This window comes from Nelumbo lutea, chromosome 1 (assembly GCF_056320005.1).
Source record: "Nelumbo lutea isolate HS-2025 chromosome 1, American lotus-T2T, whole genome shotgun sequence".
Taxonomy (NCBI): domain Eukaryota; kingdom Viridiplantae; phylum Streptophyta; class Magnoliopsida; order Proteales; family Nelumbonaceae; genus Nelumbo; species Nelumbo lutea.
In genome coordinates, this window is record NC_142684.1 from 67,550,002 (window position 1) to 67,577,682 (window position 27,681).

Consider the following 27,681-nt stretch of genomic DNA (forward strand, 5'->3'; position numbering starts at 1 on the left):
GAATGTGATGGGCAAACATCAACTCTTAACCCACCCAATCAACTATAACAGATTAATAATGAAACTCATAATGGAGTTAGCCGTACACTAGCTGAATTGGATGTAATTGGACCGAAGTTGTTGAATGACTATGAGCAATCGGATGAATTACATTGTGCACATGATTCAGATGATGAGCAGACATCACATTTTGAGTCATTTGTACTTGAGAGGAAAATGAATGCATCAAAGTTGTTAGTGGGGTTGATTTTCCCCAATCCCTCATTTTTAAAGAAGCTTTGATCGCATTTGCAATTGTGAATTGTATCCAATTTGATTATTTGAAAAATAACAATGAAAAAGTTACAACCATTTGCAAGAATGGTTACAATGGAAACCCGGCCCAACCATTGGATTTGGGCTGGGCCACTTAGAAAATCTTAGTATACAGATACATTGGAAACCCGGCCCAACCATTATGATGGTTTAATCAAGATCTAGTGCCCAGAAAATTAAAAAAAAATGGTTACAAGCTTGCAGCACTTCCAACCATTTGATTACTAGACAAGAGGGAGTAACCTAGACATACCTTCTGCATTTCTGGCTCTATGGAATGTGGCATTGATCTTAGAGTAGTCAAATACCACCTCCAAGCTTGCAGCACTTCCATACCCTTATTTTCACAAGAAAACATGGCAGAAGGCCGGAAAGGTAAGACTAAATCCACAGCTAAGATGTTTGATTTCCCCTCAGAGAAGATTAGTATCTGGACATCATGGTCATTTCCTTTCTGTAGTACTCAAAATCATATTCAACCTGAAATAAGCATATAATTAAATATTAGGAACTTCCAACAACCAAATGGACACTAAAACTGAGGACAGCATACCATTATACACAACCATGGGATGGATTATCCCACAAATTCATAGGTAGGTTCAACAAAAAGAACATCTTAAATACCTTCTGCCACTCCATTAGATTCTTAAGCAATCTCACATTTTCTACTCCAATGGAATTAAGAGTCCCTACTTTTAGTTGAGTCTCATCAATGGTTAAGTGAGTTCCTTCAGCTAGTTGCAGAACTCCAGTAACCAACCCGGCATGAAACACAAAATAAATAAATAAATAAATAAATCCTAAAGACATGGTCAATAAACTAGCATCCTCTGTTTAGAAAAAAAATGCATAAAAGAAACATATTAATATGAGCCAACTTGCCTGTTTGTTTGGTAATCTTTTCTTGAGACAATTGAAGCACTGTTAAGGTACTCCACAGTAGGAGGTATTGATCATGTAAAAGGTAGGAGATTCTAGATTGCAAGATTAAGCTGATTTCCAAAAATACGTGCATTTTCTTTTGTAAAACCTGTAGGGTTTATCGAGAACTTTCCAACTGCAACAGTATCAACTCTAGCATGGACCTATAGAAAATGAAATTACATCAGTTCCTTGCACAAATGCACATCTCAGAGAGGAGTGGTGAATGAATGATGTGATTATAGTAAAAGGAACAAGAAAAAAAGTCACCTTAGACAGAAGATGCAATAACATGCAGTGAATTGCTGCTACTCCATCATTGCCAAGAATAGATGTAAGATGCCCTAGCAGACTTTCTCTTATCCCTCTAACCAAATGTGGTTTTGGGTGGAGGCATGAATAACAATTTTTTACATAAAAGGCATGTGGAAAAAGAAGCATGAATTATCAACCAAGTCAAATATTTAAGAATACAATCACTTATTTGAGTATTGTGTGTAAAAAATCAAATCAATTTAGGTCAAAGAAAGGATAATCACTTTAGTAATGGGAGGAGTGATGGTGTGCAATCTGGCTATTCCTAGCTGGAGGGCGATCTGAATTTTAATTGGGCGGCGTGCTGGATCAATCTGCAAAACAGTGGATCAGAGAACCCGGGGTAGCTAATCCGGCGAGGTCGCTCCGATGCTTAAGTCAGTACTTATGCTATGAATGCAAGTTGAATGCTTGAGAGCTTGAGTGCTAGTGAGTAGTATAATTACACGTACTTTTGCCTTGAGGTTTCATGTCTTTATATACTAGAGTAGTCATGGGCCTTATGGAAGAGCTCCAGGATCTCCGGGCTGTGGAGATAAGGTTTGTTCCATTTTTGAAGGAGAGCAGTATGTTGATAAGGTTTATCGTTTACCACCGATTCTCAGGAAATTCAAGATCTGTTGGCTCATTGTGATCTCGAGAGATTTGGGATCTATTGGGGAGGCCTTTGGAGTCAATTATGTGGCGTTTTGGCTCATTAGCCCCGAGTTGTAACTTCGATTCTTTAGTCTCGAACTGGATTGGGTGTCGAGGTGTCTCTACACCGAGGTGGGTTTTGGGCCGAGGTGGCTGAATACCCGAACTCCGAATGTTGCGAACTGGGCTTGCCTGGCTGAGTTGTCATCCTTCGATCAGATCGCGCCTACGTGTCCCCTTCTTGCTAGGTCGTGCCAAATCACCCTTCATTAATTGCCCCCCACTTCTAGTGCCAGGGGTCCTAACCCGGTGCGGGGAGTTCATGAAGTGTACAAGTGGACTTGGCGCGAGGTCTAGTTAATTTGGAGGGCAAACCATTGATCGGGCCTGTTCAACCATCTGGCTCAACCATGAAATGACCCAAGTTGTGTCCCGAGCACGCGCAGACGTCACACTATTTATAGATTCTGCGGACGCCAAAAGGTGCGCTCAACCAATTTCATCCTCGGGTAGCGTGCAACTGATTTTCATGGGAGTCGTTAGATAGTACAGGTCTCAATCGTTGATCGCCGGATGTGGTGCACTATAAATAGGGGGCCAAAGGGCCCATTACCTTCGCCATAAATCTTGTAATTGAGTTCTCCTTAGATCGCGTCAGAGTCCTTCAGCTCACCACTCTTCCCTTTGTGTCCGAGTTCGTTGTCGTCCTTTTGGTGAGTTTGTCTTCTTTCATTAGTTGTTCCCCTTTCCTTTTCCTGTCTAGTATGCTAGTGCTAGCATAGATAGGTTACTTACCAATTCTAGTGAGCCCGAGGGTGCTGAGGTGTGGTCCTCGACTCCCATCGGTGATGTTAGTTCTTCACTAGAGAGCTCCTCTTTACACCTCTTAGGGAAAACACTTTTACCCAACTTCGGGCCATCTCGGCCCAAGGAACCTGAACCTCGGGTAGAGCGACTGACCTCCGGAGAGGGGGTCCCATCTTCTTCTCAGGGTCGGGATCCAGACGACTTGCCCTTCAACGACGACCTCAAAGATTGTTGTCCTTGGTAGCCCGTTACCGTCTTCCCGACGCCCTTACCTTTAGTATTCCTTTGGGTCAGTACCCTTGGGTTCACGTGAAGGGATGAGATATCCATCGTATGGATGCCCGAATCTTGCGGAATAGAAGCGAATTTCAAAAATTTCTCTTCATCCGGTTGGGAATCGTATTCCCTAATTTTAGAAAAATCATATTTTTCAATGATCAATCTTGAACCCAGAACCGAACCAAATCTGAACAAAAACAGTAGGAGAGGGATATACCTGATACGGAGAAATAGTATCTCCCAATAGAGGTGTTCACGCCCAAGGAAGGAACCAAAAATTGTTCCCACTAAAGATGGTGCAGTGCAGGGTGGAGGAGAATCAACAGCGTTCTTCACAAGAACCGGATCCTTCGCAAGAATCAGCTGGATGGCACGTGAGCACTACTTCCAATCAGCCCTTTCACAAAGGACTGATATCAAGATCTGATCTTGATCACTCCCACTAAGAATAGAAGATCAAACTGGCAGATATGGCGGCGGCAGGAACGAGGTGACAAGAGAGATATTGCACAGTAAAGCTGAATTCTCTCTTTTGTAATTTCAGCACTGAAGACACGATGTGAAATGTGTCAAAAGGATGCCGCCCCCTCCTCCTTTATAACCTTAAAGGGATCAGCTCCTAATCCCATTAGGAGTTGCTGATCCAAATCATATTTGGATCAGAATTCCTTTTAAGTGATAAGGGTAAACCCTTATCTTATCTACTTAGATCAGCCTTCTCCTAATCTCATTAGGAGGTTTCTAGATCTGAATCACATTTGGATCTGGACTCTCTGAGTGGATAGGGTTAAGACCCAATCCTATCTGTTAATCCAATCTCAGAATTCGCCCCTTATTTAACTGATCAAATCAGCCCAGTTTGAAATGGGCTTTAGGCCCAATAAGTTTATGTGCTCACTTAGCCTTCCAAACTACTGCCCAGTTGGGCTTCCTTGTATGGCGTGGAACCCAAACATTGATCTACACATCAATCACATGGGTCCAGCCCAGCCTTTGTTACAAGGCCTGGTCGAATACACTGTTGTGAACAGTGCACCCCCTGAAACCCATCACATGGGCTCTATGGGCCCAACACTTACCTTAACTCTTTGAACTTTTTAAAGGATTCAGACTTATGTCTCACTAGGTACACGTGACTATACTGAGAATAATCATCGGTAAATGTAATGAAGTACACGTACTAGTTATGGGTCCTAACACTCAGGGGACCACATACATCAGTATGTATAAGGTCAAGTGTATCTGTACATCTTTCAAGCTTACCGTTAAATGGCCTCTTTGTCACCTTACCCTGAAGGAAAGGCTCAGAAGTGGGAAGATCTTCTATAGTTAGAAAATCCAAAGGACCATCCTTTACCAGTCTTGTGATTCGGTAAATACTGATATGGCCAAGTCGGTAATGCCACAGGCATGTGGGGTTAACTGTATCATGTACTCTTTTCTTGGGGATATCAGTCGACGTAGTTTCGGCTATATTAGTTTCTAGAGAAGGATGTAGAACATAGAGACCGCTCTCCAATTCCCCGTATGCAATGAATCTATTGTTTCTTTTAATAATAATCCTATTATTAACAGAATATCCATCCACACACAGTTTTGAGACAGAAATCAAAATTCTTCTTAAATTTTGCACAGAAAGACAATCTTTAGTACAATGGATCCTTCTCTAAAAAATAACTCTACGGTTCTTATTGTCGTAGTTGCAACACTTGCAGAAGTCTCCTAGTAAAGCATCACTTCTCCTTCATTCAGCCTTCTGCTTACCTTGAACCCCTATAGTGAGTTACACGCATGAGTTGAAGCCCCAGAGTCAATACACCAGGACGCAGAAGCCACCAATAAATTGGTTTCAATGACACGAGATTTGAAATTACCTTTCTTGGATTCTAGGTATTGAGGACAATTCCTCTTCTAGTGGTCGGTTTGTTTGCAGAAATGAAACGAATCTGATGCCCTTTCTTTCTTTTGCTTCTTGGGTTTGGCAGCTTTCTTCTGAGGCTTCTTTGCCTTCCTCTTTTTCTTGCCTGATTTGCTAGATTCAGCAAGTATAGCCACAGGCTCATCCTTCCTGATTAAATCCTCAGCCCTCTGCAAGATGTTGTTGAGTTCCTAGACACTGACATTCAGCTTGTTCATATTGTAATTCATTATGAACAGGTTGAAGGAAGGAGGTAAAGAGTTAAGGATGGCATCCACTTGCATGCCAAGATCTAGACCGGATCCAAGGGCTTCAAGCTCGTTGATATATCCCATCATCCGAAGACAATGGTCGTGAACCTGTTGCCCTTTGGACATTTGAGCGGTCATGAACTATTTCAAGACCTTCTGCAGAGTAGAACAATTCTGCTCTTCGTACATTGTCTTTAAACTATCCAATATGTCCTTGGCTAGTTCGATCTAATCGAACTGTCTCTGTACCGGATTGTTTAGGGAGGCAATCACATAGCAGCGGGCTAGGGAGATTTTATCTTCCCAATCTTGGAATTCCCTCCTTCTAGCCTCAGAAACCCTGTCGCTCGGACGCTCCGGGGTACGATTTTTAACTACCTTATCCAATTTTTCAGATGTTAGGACCAGCATGAGGTTACAGTACCAATCGACATAGTTTGGGCCCTTAAGCTTGTTGTCGTCAAGAAGCTTTGCAAATTGTTCATTTGCCATTTTCTAATAAAACAACAAATATTAGTCAACAACCTAATTTGATTCATGTTCATTACATAGATATGGCTTTTAATCTATGTTCCATTCCCATTTGTTCATCTATGAGATTTCCCTCCCATCTCAGTGACGGAGATAGCGACTTGTCTCTAGAAATGTGGGAAACCACATATGGTGCCTGGAGCCAACTGTTTCAACTGTAAAACCCACCACCTTTCTGTGAAGGATCATATCCACTCATCATATGAGTTTTCCCTTTGGCCTCTATCAGACAAGGTTCAAAGTTGTTTTCAGGTAAACCTTTCTGTCCAGTGAGTGCTCACCCATCATATTCGTGAACGCCAAGGTACCGTGAGAGAGTTCTCATTTTCTGGTGAAACCCCTCCCACATCGGTCTATGACATCCCTATCATCTTATGAAACACTCGGACAAGCCCAACAGCAAATGGATAGCCCATTTTCTGGTGTGTTTCCTCATTACTAAAGGATCCATCCTCATGCTAATGACAGAAGGCCTTTAGAGAGTTCATCACATGAATTTCCCTATCACATGCACTCATATTTGCTGGATGGAACGAAAAATTATGCCCTAGTTTGATCTAGGTCAATCCAAAGTGGCTCCCACTGACTTTCATAAAGCCAGATTTCGGTGGGCCCAAATCGGCTAGGGTTTCGCACGTATCCTCTTCAGGAGGTGTGGGGCCACCACTGAGGGAGGTCATCTAATGACTAGTTGAATTAAGTTCTTCATCCACACGGCTTCTTTGGCCGCCTCACTTGTGGCAATGTATTCGACTTCGGTTGTGGAATCTGCTATGGACCCCTGTTTGTTGTTTTTCCAGCAAATAGCACATGATCCTATCGTGAAAACAAACCCAGATGTAGACTTTCTATCATCTGGATCTGACTGTAAGACGACATCAGTATACCCCTGGATCTATAGTGATCTACCATCAAATACCAAACAAAACTCTTTTGTCCTTCGAAGGTACTTAAGTATATTTTTCATAGTAGTTCAGTGCTGCTGCCCTAGGTTGGCCTGGAATCTGCTTACCACACTCACTGCCCGAGCAATATCAAGACGAGTGCACAGCATGGCAAACATGATGCTCCCTACGGTTGAGGCATAGGGAACGTCCTTCATGCCCTCAATCTCTTCGGGAGTCTTGGGAGACATCCCCTTGAAGAGAGTGACTCCGTGCTTGAAAGAAACATTTTCCTTCTTGGAGTTCTCCATGTTGTATCTCTTGACTATTTTGTCAATGTAAGCAGATTGGGATAATCCTATTATCCACTTTGATCTATCACTATAGAGTCGAAGACCCAGTATATAGGAGGCTTCTTCAAGATCTTTCATGGAGAATTGATGTGAAAGCCATACTTTTATCGTAGTCAACATTCCTACATCATTCCCAATGAGTAGAATGTCGTCTACATACAGAACCAAGAATGTAACCTTATCCCCACTGGATTTCCTGTAAACACAGGAAATCCATGTGTTCCTGACCCACGATGATGAAACCTTGTGGTTGTTGCATATAAATATCTTTAGTAAGATCTTCATTCAGGAACACAGTCTTGACATCTATTTGCCAAATCTCATACTCATGGTATGTTGCTACAGCTAGTAGGATCCTAATGGATTTAAGCATGGCCACCGACGAAAAGGTTTCTTCATAATCGATGCCCTATTTCTGAGTATACCCTTTTGCCACCAGATGAACCTTGTAGGTCTCAACCTTACCATCGGGACCCTTCTTCCTCTTAAAGATCCATTTGCAACCAATTGCTTTTACCCCGGGGGGCGGATCTACTAGAGTCCAGACTCCATTGGTCTCCATTGAGTCCATCTCAGCTCTCATGGCATCTACCCACTTCAAGGAATCTATGTCCAACATAGCTTCCGTATAAGTTACGGGGTCCTCCTCACTTGTCATAGTTTCCACTAGGTAACTATCCTAGTCATAGCCAAAACGAACCGGAGGCCTAGAAACCCAGGTAGATCTTATAGGTTCGTCACTACCTGGAACTTGTGGGACACCTCCCACTACCCTTGAGCTCTCCTCATCAAGAGCAACTTCCTGACGATGATTGTTCAGAATGTAATCATCTTCCAAGAATTGGGCATTTCGATTACAGAACACCTTCTGTTCTCCTGGGTCATAAAATAGGTAACCCACAAAGCCTTTGGGGTAGCCTACGAATGGGCAATGGCTAGTCTTGGATTCCAATTTGTCCGCATTCGTTCTTTTAACGTGTGTTGAACAACCCTAAATCTTCAAGTGTCTCACACTTGGTTTCTTTCTGATCCAAAGCTCATAGGGAGTGGTGTGTTGTCGTAGGCACCAAAAAATAAAACCTATACTCGTAAAAATTAAATGCAGTAGCGTGAGTAAGGATCGTTCCCATAGAGAGTATCTAACCTAAATTATGTGTTGCGTGATCAAAGGTGGAGGGGGGTTGTATGCAACGGAAACTAGAATTAAAAAAAATCAGAATTAAAAAGAACGAAATTTAAATGGGAAACAAGGCGATTCAGAGTGCTGAGACTAATCAAAAGATCGAGTCTTTGTCTAGGATAACATCCACCATCAGAATTTCTTTACTACTCATCGATGCAAAAATAAATCAATTCAGACTTTGAATATTCATCGTAGGAATTGGCTTCCTGTATCTCCCTACCATATTTAATCAAAAAACAAGCAATCCTTTTAACCCTTACTACTGAACAACCCTTACACAAGCATAAAGACTTAATCCAACAATAGCCTTAAGCATTAGAGACCGATGAAGCTAAACAACACAAGTACAAGTGGTTGCATTTAATTTAGTCGAGTGTTCTTCCTAAGATCTAACGATTTCTGACGTAGCAAATCATTAAACCCTAGTTGCTTTGCAGATTAGAGGGATCAAACAACGACGGATTTGATATCTAATCTAGCAATAGATCGCAATGAATAATAAACTAGTAGGCCTCCTAGTAATCAGACGAAACAATCATGAACAAGAACATAGAAGAACATTCGATATTCAAAGCATAAATCAAATTAGATCTCATAGTTTGGTGGATTCTGAGGCTTCTGTTTCCTTCAACCAAGTATTAAATTTTAGCCACGCATGGTCATGGTGAAAGCTCAAGAAAAATCAGAGAATAGAGAAGAGAAGAGAAGAGAGGTTAGGCTGCTCCAAATTTGCTTTCTTTCTCCCTTGTTTGTTGAGTTCTTGTCCCCAAGGTTGAGTGGTCCTCCTTGCTAGTCCGCACCCCCTTTTTATAGCCTTAGGGGGAGGGGTTGTTTCCAACTCCTCTTAGGAGTTCCTTCTCAGAGAAAGAAAGTCTTATCTCCTAATGGGATAAGGCTTAATTTAGATCTAATCTTATCCTTATTTCTAAATAGAAACTCTTAACTAAGTTGGACACTAACTCTTTTCTTCCTTTAAGATTACAATAAAAATTAGATCTGATCAAGAATCTTAGTCGAATTCTATTAGGAGTGGTCAATGGGCCCTACTACTACATGCGGAATTGGGCTGGTCTTCTCTAGCGAACTGGGGCTTCTCTGCGAATTGGGCTTCTCCATGAATTTGTAGAGATTTTGGGTCCAATTTTGACCTCGATTCAGTCCGAATCTATCCAAACTCAAAACATGAAAGTTGTAGAGCTTTTCCTTATCTTTTCAATGCATCTTGAATCATCTCAATCAGACTCCGGTTACCATTTGGTGCCAAAACTGTGCAAAATTACCCAATTAGCCTTATTTTTCACCTAACGCCTCCTTTCATGCCCTAAATTGAAATATAAGAATAGTGAGTCCAATTAGCCACTAAATAAGTTTAAAAGACTGAATATTAAGGGATAAAGATATGATAATTTTCATTCTCATCAAGGAGTCTTTGGAACCGATTTGGTTGTCGTAGTCTCCAATGCATATCCCCAAAAGGATGTGCGTAACTCTGAATGGACAAGAAAGTGACCAGACTATATCCAATAAGGTCCTATTCCTCCTATCCGAAACACCATTTAGTTGTGGTATAACAGGAGGAGCTAACTATGATACTATCCCGTTGACCTTCAAGTAGTCCCTGAATTCGTCAGAGAGATACTCGCCACATCGATCCGATCGAAATGTCTTAATTTCTCTCCCTAACTGTTTCTCGACCTCTTGTCTAAACTCTTTAAACTTTTCAAATGACTCAGACTTGTGTCTCATTAGGTACACGTAACCATACCAAGAATAATCATCGATGAATGTAATAAAATACACGTGTTGGTTATGAGTCCTAACACTCATGGAACCACATACATCAATATGTATAAGGTCAAGCGTGCCTGTACATCTTTCAAGCTTACCGTTAAATGGCCATTTCGTCATCTTACCCTGAAGGCAAGGTTCACAAGTTGGAAGATTTTCTACAGTTAGAAAATCCAAAGGGCCATCTTTTACCAACCTTGTGATACGATCAATGCTAATATGGCCAAGTTGGTAATGCCACAGGGTCGTGAGATTAACTGTATTACGGGTTCTTTTCTTGGGGTTATCAACCGACGTAGTTTTGGCCATGTTAGTTTCCAAAGAAGGATGGAGAACATAGAGACCACTCTCAAGTTCTCCGTATGCGATGAATTTGTTATTTCTTTTAACCAAAATCGTATTGCCAAAAAGAATAGAATATCCATCCGCACTTAATTTTGAAACAGAAATCAAATTTCTTCTCAAATTTTTTACATAAAGATAATCTTTTAGTACAATGGATCATTCTTTGAAAAATAACTCTACGGTTCCTATAGTTATAGTTGCAACACTTGTACAAGTCCCCAAGTAAAGAGTTACTTCTCCGTCACTCAGTCTTCTACTTATCCTGAACCCCTGCAATGAGTTACACGCATGAGTCAAAGCCCTAGAGTCAATACACCAGGAAGCAGAATTTAATAACAAATTGGTTTCTATGACACAGGATTCAAAATTACCTTTCTTGGATTTCAGGTATTGAGGAAAATTCCTCTTCCAGTGGCCGGTCTGTTTGTAGAAGTGACAAGCATCTGATGCTTTGTCCTTCTTCTGCTTCTTGGACTTGGTGGCCTTCTTCAGAGTGTACAGAGACCGCAATCATGTCTCTGGAAATGTGGGAAATCACATAGGGTGCATGGAGCCAACTATTTCAGTTGCATAACCCCACCACCTTTATGTGAAGGATCATATCCACTCATCGTATGAGCTTCCCCTTTGGCCTCTGTCAGACAAGGTTCATTGTCATTTTAGGTTAAACCTTTCTATCCAGTGAGTGTTCACCCATCATATTCGTGAATGCCAAGGTACCATGAAAGAGTCTTTCATTTTAGGATAGTCCCCTCCCACATCGGTCTATGACACCCCTAACATCTTATGAAACATTCCAACAGCTCCAGTAGCAAATGGGTAGTCCAATTTTATGGTGTGTTTCCTCATTACTTGAAGGACCCATCTTCATGCTAATGATGGAAGGCTTTTAGAGAGTTCATCATATGAATATCCCTGTCACATGCATTCATATTTCAAGAGGGAACAGAAGTTACACCCTAATTTAATTTAGGTCAAACCAAAGTGACTCCCACTAACCTTCATAAGCCAGATTTCGGTGGGCCCTAAACGGCTAGGGTTCCGCATAGATCCTCTTCAGGGAGGTGTGGGGCCCACCACAAAGGGAGATCATCCAATGATCTTTAGGGACACCATGGCAATGATGTGCATTCAGCCATGGTGTGTGCAAAGAGCCACAATCGTATCTGCATGGGCCAAGTGCTTATGGCCCATGAACGTTGCACATCACACATCCATACATCACATGCAATGATAGAATTGATCCAATCAATTAATATTTGTAAACCCCATCATTAAAGCCCAATTTAATCCATAATATTACTGATTAATATTATCTAGGTATATGGGCTGAATAGCATTAAGCAGTTCGGCCCATATAACTTTTCTATAGTTAGTGGGCTTAAGCAGTTTTAACATTTTAAAACTGGGCCTTATAGGTGTGGGCTGAATTAAGTCTTATAATTAAACATCAATCCCTTGACCCAAGAGTGGGAAATTAGGGCTGAGATCAGCCCCTATCGAAACACAGATTCGGTCCAACCAGTTTGGTCCAATCTGGTTCGAATTGGTCTAGGGTTTGATTTTTAATTCAAGAAATAATTCAAGAATTGATCTGAAAAATTAAATCACTGATTAAAGACAATAAAAAATCAGAACTAGGGTTGTTCGCACATCTACAACCTGCAATACAGATGTTAGATCACAGTTTGCAGTTTCATAAACTGCAAATCGCAAATAGCGATTTCTCCATCTGCGAAATCTCCTTCTCTTGCACATCTAGCTTCGATCTTGAAATAAAATAAAATAGAAAAACCCTAATTTTCTATTATTATTACATCATATCAAATTCCTATACATTCATTCTAGAAATTAAAAAAAATTAATTATAGACCAAAATTAATAGAACTGCAAAATCGCATATTTCCTACACCATTAAAGAATTCATTTGCTCTTGATTTGGGAACCGATTTCCCAGAAAATCAATTATCTGTGCAAATCGGGTAGAACGCCTTCTGCCCATTTGCGTAGGTTCAGATCTGATATATTTCGGTTCAAGATTTGAACCATGGCTCTGATACCACTGAAGGGATGAGAGATCCATCATATGGATAGCCGAACCCTACAGGTAGGTAGGGCAAAATTTCAAAAATTTATCTCTCCCATGTGGGAATCACATTCCCTGTTTTAGAAAATCAACATTTTCAATGATCAATCTTGAACCTAAACCGAACCAAATCTGAAACCAAAAGGTAGGAGAGAGGGATATACCTGATATGGAATGGCAGTAACTCCCAACGAAGGTATTCACACCCAAGGAAAATTCCAAAGACTGCTCCCACTGAAGATGACATAGCGTAGGGTGGAGCAGAATCAACAGGTGGTTCTCACAAGAATCGAATCATTCAGCAAGAATTCGATGGAGGGTATGTGAGCACGACTTCATATCAGTTTTTCACCAAAAACTTATATCAAGAACCCTTCTTGATCACTCCTACAGTGGAGAACGAACTAGCAATGGCGGCAACAGGAGGAGGGCGCAAGAGCAGAAGATAGCGCAGTCTTACTGTTGTTGTCTTCTCTCTTTCTGTGATATGAGAACTGATTGAGTTGTTGTGTCTGGAGGTTCTCCCTCCTCCTCCTTTTATAGCCTTAAAGAGATCAGCTCCTAATCCCATTAGGAGTTTCCTAATTCAAATCCTTATTTGAATCTAGACTCTCTTTAAGAGATAAGGATAAGCCCTTATCTTATCTGTAGATTAGATCGGCCCTCCTAATCTCATTAAGAACTTCTTGATCCAAATCTCTATTTGGATCTGGACTCTCTGAGTGGATAGGGATAATCCCTTATCCTATCTACTGATCCAAATCCCAGATCCACCCTTCTTTAATTAATCTAATTAAACTAGTTTGAATTGGGGTTTAGGCCCATTAAGCCCATGTGCTCACTGACCTTTCAAACTGCTGCCCAGTTGGGTTTCCTTGTATGGTGTGAGACCCAAACATTGGTCTACACATCAACCACATAGGTTCAGCCTATCCTCTGTTACAAGGCCTGGCCGAATTCACTATAATGGACAGTGAACCCCTGAGCCCATCACCATGGGCTCTTAATGGGCCCAACACTTACACTAAGTGGTCCCTGTGCCAAGCCACCTTATAAAAACCCAGGGACAGTGGGCAAATGCAAGATTAGCCCATCAGGTATTACCCTCAATGGTCTTGCACTTAACCTCTCAGCCCATAATGATCAAACACTACCCGACAAGAGATGACCTCTCCCTCGGCTGTAAGGAACAGTGTTGCACTGTCTACTTACATGAATCCCGGGAATTAAAACCTTTTTGCAAACATTTTTAAACCATAATATATATATATATATATATATATATATATATATATATGTATGTATATCTCTATATAAATATATTTTGCAAAACAAATTTCAACGGTTGAAATCGGCTACCAGCAGCTTTGGTTTCCATTAGAGATAGTGCATCCCCGATCATTACCTTCGTCCGACAAAGGGGCTGATCCTGTCACTATGATCACCCATTCAGATGAATTCTCAGGCTATCCCAACATACCTAGGTTTTGATCCCCTCTAAGGATCTCACTGATTGGCATATCAAAGACAACCCAATCCGACACCTAGTGCAGTATCATAATCAAGTCGGGGTCAGGTGTAACATTCCAGTTTTGCCCACCAATCACCAAGGTCCAAGGCAATATTGGAATTCTGGTCTGATTCAAGGTTTCAAGCAAACCTACACTGCATGTACGTCGGGTCTCACCCTGGTAGCTGAGACAAGCCACCCCAACCAACTTGGCAGCACATCAGTGTCGGCCTTGGCAGGATAAATCTTCCCACATTTATCCAACGGTTGTGAACATTCTAAACTAACACGAGTCTCATATGTGTCCAGTTTAAGGGTATTAAACAGAAACACACCACAATAACATGAATCAAATATGTATTTTTTCATTTACAATAAATGTCATAATGTACATCATTCTGATTGGAGCTAAGGACATACACTTTCTCATAGGGATGTCGATGCAGTTGATGAAGATGGACGTATTTTTGAAAATTGAAAGAAAAGTGGAGGTAAAATAGTATTTTTCATATCTCTATTGACGCATGTTAATGACAAAGAAGGGTTAGTCAATTGTTAGAAAACTTTAAAGTAATTTAAGACAATATGTAAATAATAGGGGTATATCTCCTTTGACACTAGTTATTTGCATGTTTTTTATTGATTGTTGGATAGGCACATGTACATTTCATGAACTTTAGGGATGTTTTTTTGGACAATAGGGTTTGAAATACAAGTTGTTAATAGGTGGATAATATAAGGGACAAATATACAGGATGAGATACAAGTTTTTATACACGTTTTTTAGACAAACGGATATAGTTAAGGTTAGGTTGGGTATAGGATACACCCATACAAGCATTTTTTTATGAGATGCAGGTTTTATTGAATCCATTGTTTCAAGCTAATGTCAACCCAAGATGTTGATTTGGTCAAATATTTGTTAAATGGCCAATACTTTGTGAAAACAAGTAAAAATACATATTTTGACTAGCATCATGTATTTATCCAAATAGGCAGCCTCTTCTTCGTCAAAGATATATTTAAGAAGATATATTTGATGCCTCTACTTAGTGGTTTGATAGCAGAAAGTTGTGCAAGTCAACAAATTAAAGTTTGATGTTGAAATCAAGTAAATTAGACGTTAAAATCATCAAGTGAATTGGATATTGACGTCATCAATTAAGATTTACAATTTCGAAACAAGTCAAAAGACTTTTTAAAAGCTCCAAATGAATTAGATGTTGAAATATCTCGGTGATATGCCTCCAACACTACTCTTGCTTCAACATCCAATTAGGAGTGTCAATGTACCAGTTTTGGGTTTGACCCCTCCAAACTAAAATTAATTTGTATCGACCAACAAGATATATTGAATTAGACCATTCCAGACTTAATGGTCCAAAGCATATATTGGATTGGATTGGACCTGATCCATCTGTAATAAATTTATATGGGATTGGGGCGAATTGAGCCAATATCTGATCTATTGATAGAAGATAAAAACATAGGTATCAATGGATGAGATTTGAGTTGGAAACAATCTAAATTAAAACAAATTTAAATAGATTGGACCGGTCCAAAATGATTCATAATATTTATTGGATTAGATTGGACGGTCCATTTAGACTCACATTGAACTGGATCGAATTGGACCAAATCCACTTCAATTGACACCCGTACTTCCAACGGAGTGCCCACAGAAGATTTCAAAGCTATCCCAAAACTGAAATTACCTTCAGAATCACGAATCAAGAAACCTATCGCGCGCACCAGAAAAATTATTCAAATACACCATCGAAATTGATCTTGAGGGTATTGATAGGAGGTTTAACCAATGAATGGGCCATGGTGGAACTGGGATTGTCAAGCTGTGGAGAAATATGAGACCAAATCTCGTCCAACTGAGCATGAGCTGCTAAAACATCTGAGTATCTGATAAAGGCTGGCTCCGTCTTTTTTGCAAACAAGATTTTTTTTTTTTTTTTTTGAGCAAACAAGATCCTGATAGTGTTTTCTAACTTGATTAATATATAATAGGACTAATTATACACATTATAGAATTAGAGATCGATACTATGATACGATGTGTATACTTCAAGAAATAAAAGAAGTACGGTTCCAATGCTTCAACCAGTGTACAAAGCCTGTACTAATTTGTAATATTAAAACCGTGTGAACGAATACAGAACATTTCAACAACAAAAACAAAACGTTCCAGTCCAGGATCTAACACTAACCCAAAATGTAGCACGAGATGAAGGACCAAACTCACTCAGTAAGCACTTGCAGTCAGTCACGCTTCAATCTCTAACCTCGAACACTTGATGGAGCCCATGGAGATGTCGATCTCTATCAAATTCTCTTCTTCATTCATCTCGTTAATTTCCGATAGAAGCTCCATTATGTCCTGTTGTCGAGAAATTGACCCCGGCAACATTTCTAGCAGATTAGGCGTCGGCCTTGACTTGTGCTGTTCTTTGGGGCCGACGTAATGCCCATCGGGGAGCTCAATCTCAATGAGGCTATCATCATCTGAAATTGGATCATCGGAGCATCTCTGAATCCGTCCCATTTTGCTTGGAGACGGCGACTCAACATCCCACCGATCACTACCGGACGAGTGATCCATGCTTTCGCTCTCCGATAGAAAATCCGTTGACCTGATGCCATTCTCATCAAGCTTACCTCTTCCGCCCCAACCTTGGGTTTCTCTATCATGTCCATCATCCTCGGCTTCTCGGAGTGGCTCGTCTTCCACATCCTCTCTCTCCGCCAGGTTTTTCTCGTCAGTACTTGTAAGCTCATCTTTCACTGAGCTCTCTACACAGCCAGTTCTTTGCTTTGTGAATGTTACGAAAAGAGCAGATGAAACCAAAACGATTATTGTAACCAGGACTGAAGGGAAAGCAGAACTTAGAACAACAGAGAGGATAAAAAATAGAACAACTGCAATGGGGAACATTGATGGAGTGAAGAAACAAAAAAGAGTCGTCATTGATTTTCAGTTAATTAAACATCACAGTCGAAAACTTCCCCCCCCCCCCCCTCCCGGTCAGATTCACCTACCGAGGGAAAAGAACAGTAACGGTTAAGATAAGTAGATCAGCAAGCAAGAACACTTTGCAGCTGAAAAAGAAAAGACGAACCGAGAAGAATAGGAGTCACTGTCAGGTTGGTGAAAAGACTTGAATGGAAGAAAAACCATTTCAGTCAAATTTCTTTATTTCGTGCTCAATGTTCAAATATCATGAAAATGATTACAGAGATGAGAAAGAGACGACAGTATTATTCCCAGGTTGCTGAAAAGATATCAAGAGAATAACAACCCATTGCATTCTCACCTATTCCCTTTTTGATCAAATATATATCACGAGTTTAAATACTAAGAGAGCGAAAGAACAGGAAGAGTTTCCAGAGATATTGTGGATAACTGGATATATCGGACAAAAAAAAAAGAGGAAAGACAAGAAAAGAGGGCTGATGATTGATGAACCCTTTCAATGATGTAATATCAACGGTCCTTGTTTTTCTGGCGAAGTTGGGAGTTTAGAGAGAATGGGAAGGAAAAAGGACGGGAGGATTTTCGCCGGATATGTAAGTGGATAATGGGCACCTGAGAGCAAAAGTTTTCAAACCTCCGGTCTCTTTGTCCCCAAAAGAACCTTCAATGGCAGCTGATTTACTTTTACTACAAAGATATCAGAGAGAAGAACTACAAAGAGAAAGCAATGAGATGGGCTTTCAACTTTTGCTGTTTTGGAGAAGAAGAAGAAGAATAAGGAATAAGAAGAGGCCTATCGGGGAAGGACCAGGTGGAGTAAGAGAATTATAATAATGATAATGGATGGATTATCGGAGAAAAATGAACCAGTTAGGTGAAGAAAACTGGTTTGGTCCTTCAATTTGGTGTTTTCGAGATTTGGAGAACAGGTATACCTGAACAGCTGAACTGGCTTTCAAAGAATAAGCAAAATAAAGGGGGGAAAGAGAGATAAAGACGAAGATTTTTTAACTGGGTCCGCACTGAAATTACAGAGCTGTGTCTCTGATCACAGTTCCCGCGGCTCCTAAAAAACCGGGCTTTTGTTTTCTCTAACACCAATCAGGTGGTTTTTCTCTGCAACTGATTCACTTGAAAAACCCAAACTTCGGTTTTTCTGTATTGGTTTGCAACCTCACAGCTTAGATAATAGAAATTTGAGGGGCCATGTGCAGATATCCAAGCTGACCACATGGCATTTCCCCTACAAATTCTATGAAAACCCCCACCCAACCAACGGGAAATATTATTTTCTTTTTCCGCTATTAATCTGCAACTCCAAGAAGACCATCCCCGTTACAATCGTTGAAACTTCAACAAAGGTGGATAAGACTGGAGTCATTATCCAAATTCTGAAGGATCAATTATTTACTCACTTTCGGCAAATCAACGCGAAGATATCAAGGGAAATCTGGAAATCTATTTTCCTTTGAAGGATTCCTCTGATGCATTTGAATGAAAAGGCCATTTTCTTTTTCAGCAACCAAAACTGTCTTCAGATCAGACAATATATATACATATATTTTCTCCTCGTACAAATCCTAGAGCTGTCAACTTTTTTCTGCTAGTAATTGAAAAACATCAACTACTAAAAGAGAGATTTTGTACAATATCAAACAAAACCCTTTAGATTTATGGTGGCCAGCTCATCTCGATCATTTCCTGAAACAACTAATAAAAGAATCATATTTTACCTATCTTTCTGCACCTCCAACAAGACCAGTCAACCCGTAGTAAATGTGCATCCATTTTATTTCCTCCGCAAGTCTTCCTGCATTTAATGGACATAGCAGTAACCCCTCAGAGATCTAACCTTCTTGTCAGGGGCAGCGGAAGACGACGACGGCGACCGGATACCATAAAGCCAGAAGAGGGAGAAGATATTTAAGAGAGAACACAAATTTCTCATCACCCGCCCCGACATATCGCATATACGAAAAACCGAAAGATAAGGCAGTCAAAAATATTTTGACTGTCCATTTTGCACAACGCCTTGAATACTTTGATAGTCCAGTCTGGTTCAGAGAAGAGAAGTAAACGACAGAGAAGTTTACACGTGGCTACACGGTGGGGCATCACCATTCACCAGAGTAAACCGTGTGAGCCCCACCTTTTCACCACGACTGTCGTAAAAGTCTAAAATTAAAATCTGAGGCGATGCATGAAACCGCTAAAGGGAGCTTCAGCCCCCTACTACTACCCCTTTTCCCTATAAACCACATTCTGCCCGTTAATTTGGCATCAATTCACGGTCAGATGCATTTCCCTTATACTTTAGGGCTATTTGTGATCTGGATTGATTGGTTATTCTCCCAAAATTATTTTCATCAAACGCGTGTAACGACACGTAGTCTCAAATCCACCGACCACCGTCTTGGGTGATCTGGCTTATAAATACACCACCAAAATTCAAAATTGTTCCCCATAAGTCCCCCTCCTAACCTCCTTCGCCACAACACAGATTTGGTCATAAATGAGGAAGGATAATTAGCTGAACGAGATAACTGCTCAGCGGGCTCTGTATCTAATGATAGTGTTAATAAAATCCATGGTTTCACTATAAAAGGTGCGAAATATTATCATTCGTTCTACAGCTTGCTGTTCTATGTATTTATTTTATTACCATTCGTTCCACGAACAGCCATTGCGTTTAATTAATATCAATTTGTCGTCAATCAAATATATATATATATATATATATATTTGTCGTTGTAAATATAATTTGGAGGTGGATTTCTCACAACAAAATATTTTTCCAACGAGTTTCAACATGATCCATGTCCATACATTTTTTATTAGAACCCGTCCACGATATGATATGTAGAAACAGATCATGTTCATGTTGGAATTTATTAGCTACTTTGCTAGTCAAGTATCAAACAGGTTGTAACGGAGATTTGGTTTAGAGTCCCGCCATTACCGGAATTGGGAAGGTCTTAGGCGGTGTTTGGCATCAATATGCGGTTGTTTTAGAATAAAGTAAATCAGGTTGTGCCGCCCGTGGCCTGACACGGCTTAGCATGAATTTGGACCGGCTTGGCATGATGGTCTGTGGGTTGTGTCAGGCCCAATACGATCGTGCGTGCCATGTTGGGTCTGGGGTTTTAGGTACACAGACTAGGCCGGCATAGCATGACCACGGCATGGCCCATATATATTATTTATATATTTTATATATATTTATAATATCATATAAATTATAATTAGATGATAATATATAGTATATAATATATTAATAAAATAAATAATTTTTTTTAATTTTATTATACTAATTTATTTAATTATTGTATATATAAGCAATTGTATACACCAAAATTCATATAAAATTAAAACTTTAAGTTTTTTTTAATTTTTTAAATAAATAGCTTTAGCCCGATGCACAGCCCAACCTGGCCCAAGGCTTGGCCCACGGGCCAGCCCAGCCTGCGACATAGCACAACACAAGCCCGCAAAGGCCTGGGCCGTGGGCCTTGTCGAGCCAACCCCCCAAGTTATCCCGAGGGTGGCACCACTCAGCATAGTATGTGGGCTGCCCAAGGACTGTGTCGTGACCCGTTTTACACCTCTACTCCAGAAAATGGTGACATATCAGCGCCACATTGGAAAAATCAAAGCTCTAGAAAACAGTGTTCCAAGCCATGTCTTGGAAATTGACAGAGCGTGATTTGGAGCAACGCCGAAATCGATGTTTTATCAATTTGGAGCTCGTTGCTGCTAACGAGGACACAATGTGACAGTGACATGGACTTCCTCTAATGGGTACCATTGCTGAAAACAAATATGGAGCACTAGTACCAAACATAAGGTGTTGTTGTTGCTCCAGGAAATGTCCTACCTGGTAGCAACGTTTCCAAACAAAAAAGAAAGACATCGTTTTCTCAAAAAATCGTGCTTCCAGCATCGATGCCAAACATATACCTAGGGTTTGGGGAGGAATACCCCCTATTTAGAGGTGTAAATTGGGTTGTGCCGCCCATGGCCCGGCACAACCTGGCATGACGGTTTGAGGGTCATGTCAGCCAGACACGATCATGCGAACCATGCTGGGCCTAGGGTTTTAGGTCCACGGGCTGGCACGGCACGACACGACCGATCGGGATGTGCCGCCACGACCCGTGGGCCGGTACAAACCATATATATTATTATAGTATATAATATATTAATAAAATAAATATTTTTTTAATTTTGTTATACTAATTTATTTAATTATTTTATATATAAGCAATTTTATACACAAAATTCATATAAAATTAAAATTTTAAGTTTTTTGTCATTTTTTTTAAATAAATAGCTTTGGCCCAAGGCTCGGCCCACGACACGGCACAGCACGGGCCTGTACGGGCTTGGGCCATGGGCCGTACCAAGCTGACCCCCAAAATTTTCACCGGGGAGGGTGGCACAGCCCGCACTTTGCACGAGCCGCCCATGGGCCGTGTTGTGCCGGCCTGCACGGACCTGTATGGGCTTGGGCCATGGGCCATACCAGGCCGACCCCCAAAATTTTCACCGGGGAGGGTGGCACAGCCCGCACTTTGCACGGGCCGCCCATGGGCCGTGTTGTGCCGGCCTGGCATGGCCCACTTTATGGCATGACACAACCCACTTTACACCTCTACCCTACCCTGTTTTATAACTCATTTCATAAAAAAAAAAAAAAAAAAAAAAAAAAAAAAAAAAAAGATGTTAGGTTCGTTCCATGCACATTGATTTGTCTTAAACTCCTTACTTTCTCTTGCTCTACTCATAGAGTTATCCACCTACAATGAATCTCCATTATACTACAAACTAGTGGGGACCCATGCAATGCACATGATTTGTTAAGCAAAAACTAAACAATAGAAACCCATAAGAATATATAATTGGTTTATATTTTTAACTTTTAAATAATTAATAATTATATTTTGGGTTCGATTATGATATGGGAAAGATATGATATCTAAAAGTTTTTTGACCAATCAACTTATATCATAAACGTGGTAACCAATTAGGTGTTATTTATCAAAATTCATGGGTGAAATTTGATCGATCAAAACTCTTTTGATATCATATCTTTCCCACACCATAGATTTTCCCTTATTCTACTTTTAATAATTATTTTACACTACAAAAATAACAATAATTAATTTTAGTTAGGGTAAACCAACCAACCCGACCAACTAGATCCGAGTTGGTCGATTTTCTAGTATTTTCGGTTGGCTTTGGTTCAACAATTTCTCAACCTAATAGGTTGGATTAGTTTCGCTTTGGACATTTTTAAATCAACCAAAACCAAACGACGCGACCATAGATATATATTGATATTTATATTTTTAATATGGGAAAGTGGGAAAATTCCAATATTTCTTAGTCTAAAATGTTTTATATCAAAATTTTAACTTTTAAATTTATTTTTAATAATATCATTATAATTTTTTATTTAAATTTGATTTTTTAAGTCTAAATCTTTTGAACCAACTAACCAAACCAAAAATCGATCCAAACTGATACAACCCGAGTTGGTTGGTTTTCACTAATGGTTAGTCAGTTTTGGGTGACCAAGTCCTCAATTTGACCAGGTCGATTTGATTGGCCAAATAGCCTACAACTAAACCGAACCAACCTGTGAACACTCCTAATTTCAACTAAATTAACATTCTAATCTCTAATAAATAATAACAATTTAATCTCCAATAATTATTGAAAATTTATAAAAAAATACACAATTATTGAAAATATATTGATAACGAAAATACAATAAATACAATAGTTACAAAATACAATAAATACTAAAAGTACATATTAAAATAGACAATAAATAGAGTAATCTCAAATAATAGTTTAATCTCTAATAAATATTAATCAATAAATTATAAAAAATACAATAAATACGATAAGTACGATAAATTAAAAAAATAGATTTATACATAATTATTGGGAATATATTTATCACAAAAAAATCAATAAATAATCACTTAAAATACAATAACTATTAATTTTAGTATATAAGTATATAATAAATATAGGTTAAGATTCTAAAATTATTATTAATTAATATTAATTTTTTGAATTTTTTTCTAGAATTGTTAATTGATATAAGTGAAATTATTTATTTATAATATTATTTAGTTATTTAAATAATATAATTATTGAAATTTTAAAATATTAATTATTTATTGAACCCATTAAATTATAAGTTATACTATTATTACATAATTTCATCATTAATTTTGTAAAATATTAAACTATTATTAATTTGAATGTTAAGTTATAATTATCTTTCTAATTTTAAGAAAATTTTTAAATTCATTACATAATTTCATTATTTTAATTAATGCACAAGCCCCCTCCATCTTCAATTTAGGTAGCCATGTGTAATTACTTATTTTAAATAACAAAACTATAAATTATTCAAAATAATAATTAAAAACAAATAATAAAATTATTGTTATTAGGTAATTGTGTGTAACATGGTAAATCTGAAAACCATGTATAACACGGTAATTAAAACAAATTGGTCGGAAATGAGTTGATGCCGACCCATACTTGTTTTTGAAAGTGGGTCGCGTTAACTTGTTTATCTTCGTCTTCTTTGCCCAATTAGTATAAAATGGGCTTTTTTTACAACATAAGATTTTCTTGTTTGTGGGATTTTCTTATTGAAGTTTTTTTCTTATTAATCACACCTATAGTGTTCACACCATATATTCAATTTGAAAACATGGACATAATGATGCACCATGTGCGTGTAGGATCCAACGGTTAAAGTCACTAGCGCTTTTACCTACATGCAAAGAGAATTCATAGTATCGGATCCGAGACACCAATCTCTAAAACAATATGTAAGAGAGAGTAGCTGAATCTGATTAGAGCCAAAAGTGAGAAGATTATTTTCCTTTCTCGTTAAAGAGCCTTATCTCATTGTTTTAGAAGCACTTGGGAGAGATCCCTTAAATAGTTGCTCCTCCAACGTTAAGTTCCTTGATATTAGGAACAATAGCTATCTGAATAACCAATTGAGATAAGCTTTATCATTTATGCTCCACCAGATTTGAGACAAGTGTCTCAACTTGACCAAGGATCTAACCACTTGGTCACCCAGTCTAGACTGGGTCAAATGGACATCCATTGACCCAATAAAAACTAGAATATGGATCCAAATCATCCAACAACATTGGTATCTCCATGCATGAAAAAACTTTTTAAATAAGCAATCAAATAAAATTTGTTTGTATAGAAAATAAATAAATAGGTAATTATTTAAAATAAATGATTGTGTGTGAGAGTGTTGCATAGAGATGACCATCAACTATCAACCATCAACATGTGGCTTGTCACCTGGCCATTGGATATTCCAACATGTTGAGGATTAAACGAGGGCTTATGGCCACTCCACCATCATCTCCCACTTGGCCAGTTAGGCCCGAGATGAATGGGTGCCGACCAATCCCATTGCCTCAACATGCCTTACATAATCAGGAATTGCAATGTGTTTAGTCAAAGGGTCAGCAATCATATCTTTTGTAGGCACATATTCTACCAGGATCTCATTCCGTTGGTAGACATCATATAAATACCGGTAATGGAGATCTATGTGTTTCCCTTTAGGGTCAATCTCACCATTTTTAATTGTCTTAATGGCAGCTTGGTTGTCATTGAAGATCTTCACAGTTCCTATTGGTACATCAGGAATTCGGAGTTCTTCCAAGAATCTCCTAATCCAAACTGCTTCAGATGCCACAAAGCTACAAGAGATGAACTCAGCTTCCATGGTGAATTTGGCTACACAGCTTTGTTTCTTGCTTGTCCATGAGACAGCACTCCCTCCTAGGAGGAATAAGTACCCGGTTGTGGATTTTCTATCATCCGGGTCACCTGCAAAATCAGCATCACAATAACCCAATAACTCCAGTTCATTTGCATGATAGGTTAATTTGAAGTGCTTTATTAACTTCAAGTATCTAAATATTCTTTTAACAGTCTTCCAATGTATTTTACCTGGGTTACTTTGATATCTACTAACAAGACCTACTGCATATGAGATATCTGGTCTTGTGCAAAGCATGGCATACATTAAGCTACCAATAGCTTGAGCATAGGGTCTATATTTCATTTTCTCTATTTCTTCATCATTAGTGGGTGCCATATCTTTACTTAATTTGGTTCCTTTACAAATTGGAGTTTCAACTCCATTACAATCTTTCATATTAAATTTCTTTAGGATTTTCTCTAGGTAATGCTCTTGTGAAAGAGTTAAGGTCTTAGTATTCCTATCTCTCTCTATTTTAATTCCAAGTATATAGCTCGCATCACCCATGTCTTTCATTTCAAAGTTGGTTTTCAACCAATCTTTGGTGTTATTAATCATGGATACATTATTTCCAATAATAAGAATATCATCTACATATAAATAAAGAACGACAAAACTGCTCCCACTATTCAAAGAGTAAACACAATGATCGAATGGATTAGGTATAAATCCAAGTTTAGAAATTGCTTCATGGAAGGTATGGTACCACATCCTAGAGGAGTGTTTTAAACCATATAATGATTTCTTTAATTTATACACCTTATTTTCTTGTCCCTCTATTACATAACCTTTGGGTTGAGTCATGTATATTTTTTCATTCAGCTTCCCATTGAGAAAAGTTGTTTTGACATCTAACTGACACAACTCTAAGTCCAAAAAAGCAACTAAGGACATTAGGATTCTAATAGAGGTAAACTTGGCAACTGGAGAGTAAGTCTCCTCATAATCAATCCCTTCTACTTGGGTGTATCCTTTTGCCACTAATCTTGCCTTATATTTTTCTATAGATTCATCAGCATTGAGTTTTCTCTTTAATATCCATTTACACCCTATAGGCTTTCTATTCTTGGGTAAATCAACTGATTCCCAAACCTGATTTTTGTTTATTGAGTCTAACTCATCTTGTATAGCTTCACACCATTTTTCTTTATCAGGTGCATCCATAGCATCTTCAAAGTCAATTGGATCATCAAGAGACTCTTCATTCAAGTAGGTATAATAATCTTTTAATCTTGATGAAGAGACTCTTCATTCAGTAGGATCATCAAGAGACTCTTCATTCAGGTGCAGTCTCAGCTTCTATAATTTCTTTGTTTAATTCAAATAAGTTGGGTAAATGTTTATTATCCTCAATTTGATCTTCTAGAAAAACAGCATCCCTGCTCTCTATTAATTCAACTGTTCCATCAAATTTATGATTAACAAATCTATACCCTTTGCTATTATCACTGTACCCTATAAAGGTACATCTTAGACTCTTGTTATCTAACTTGCTTCTTTGCTAATTTGGCACTCTTACATAGGCACTAGCCCCCCAAATTTTGATGTCAGTCAGGTCTGATTTTCTACCAATCCAAATTTCATGGGGTGTTAAGTTATTAACTTTAGTTGGAACCTTATTTAGTATATACACAACAGTACCTAAGGCCTCTCCCTAAAAGGGTGTTTCTAGACTTGAATGAGATAACATTGATCTCACCATATCCAACAAAGTCCAATTTCTCCTTTCAGCCACTCCATTCTGTTGTGGTGTGAAGGACATGGTTAATTGGTGTATAATTCCATTTTGTGTACAAAAATCATTAAATAGGTTAGAGATATATTCTCCACCTCTATCACTCCTAAGAGTTTTTATTTTTCTACCCAATTGGTTTTCTACAAGTGTTTTATACAATTTAAATTTTTCTAAGACTTATGATTTTCTTTTAATCAGATACACAAAACCAAATCTATAGAAATTATCTATAAAAGTTACAAAATATTCCATACCCCTATGTGTTTTTACATTCAAAGGGCCACAAACATCAGAGTGTATTATAGCCAATAATTCATCTGATTTCTTTCCCTTTTTAAAAGGGATCCTAGTCATTTTTCCACCAAGGCATGATTCACAATAATTAAAATTTATTTCTATTTTGGGAATTAAGCCATTGGTGCTCATTCTCATCATTTTATCTTTGTTTATGTGACAAAGTCTCATATGCTATATGTATGCATTTTCATTTACATGATAAGCACAATCATAACTAGAAAGAGAATCAATTTTATTAATACTTAAATGGTACAATCCATCAAACTTATTCCCAAGCATTAGAACTCTACCATGCTTTCCTATGGTCACTTTTCCTCCCCTGAAACGTACATCAAAACCCTTCTCATCTAATAGAGGAACAAACAATAAGTTTCTCCTAAAATTGAGTGCATACAATACATCACTAAGTATTAAATTTGTATTCTCTTTTATGGTGATCTTCACTTTTCCAGTTCCAAGCACATCATTGTAGGTGTTGTTTCCCATGAAAATTCTGTGTTCTTCTGTCTTCATTTCTTTCAATTCTAAGAACATCTCTTTAGTCTTGCAAATATGCTTAGAGGAGCCAGAATCTATGCACCAATCAGAAAGAACAGAATCGGTAAAGTAGGATTCAGAGACTACACGCATTATGTCTTTCTTTTCAGTTTTTCCTTTTTCATTATTTGATTTATTCTTCTTGCATTCTGGGCAGTTATATTTTGTATAGCCTTGTT

General features: G+C 38.6%; 2 protein-coding genes and 1 pseudogene across 2 annotated transcripts; all 3 read right to left on the reverse strand.

Moving 5' to 3' along the window:
- Window positions 1-505: 505 nt before the first annotated feature.
- On the reverse strand, window positions 506-1,680 carry LOC148875062 (mini-chromosome maintenance complex-binding protein-like; annotated as a pseudogene).
- Window positions 1,681-16,200: 14,520 nt separating this feature from the next.
- On the reverse strand, window positions 16,201-19,069 carry LOC148875063 (uncharacterized). Its single transcript, XM_088964798.1, has one exon. The coding sequence runs from the start codon at window positions 17,100-17,102 to the stop codon at window positions 16,401-16,403; it is 702 nt and encodes a 233-aa protein (XP_088820924.1). The 5' UTR covers window positions 17,103-19,069; the 3' UTR covers window positions 16,201-16,400.
- An 8,067-nt stretch (window positions 19,070-27,136) lies between these two features.
- Window positions 27,137-27,595, reverse strand: LOC148875064 (uncharacterized). The gene has a single exon (XM_088963485.1). The coding sequence runs from the start codon at window positions 27,593-27,595 to the stop codon at window positions 27,137-27,139; it is 459 nt and encodes a 152-aa protein (XP_088819611.1).
- Between the last annotated feature and the right edge of the window lie 86 nt (window positions 27,596-27,681).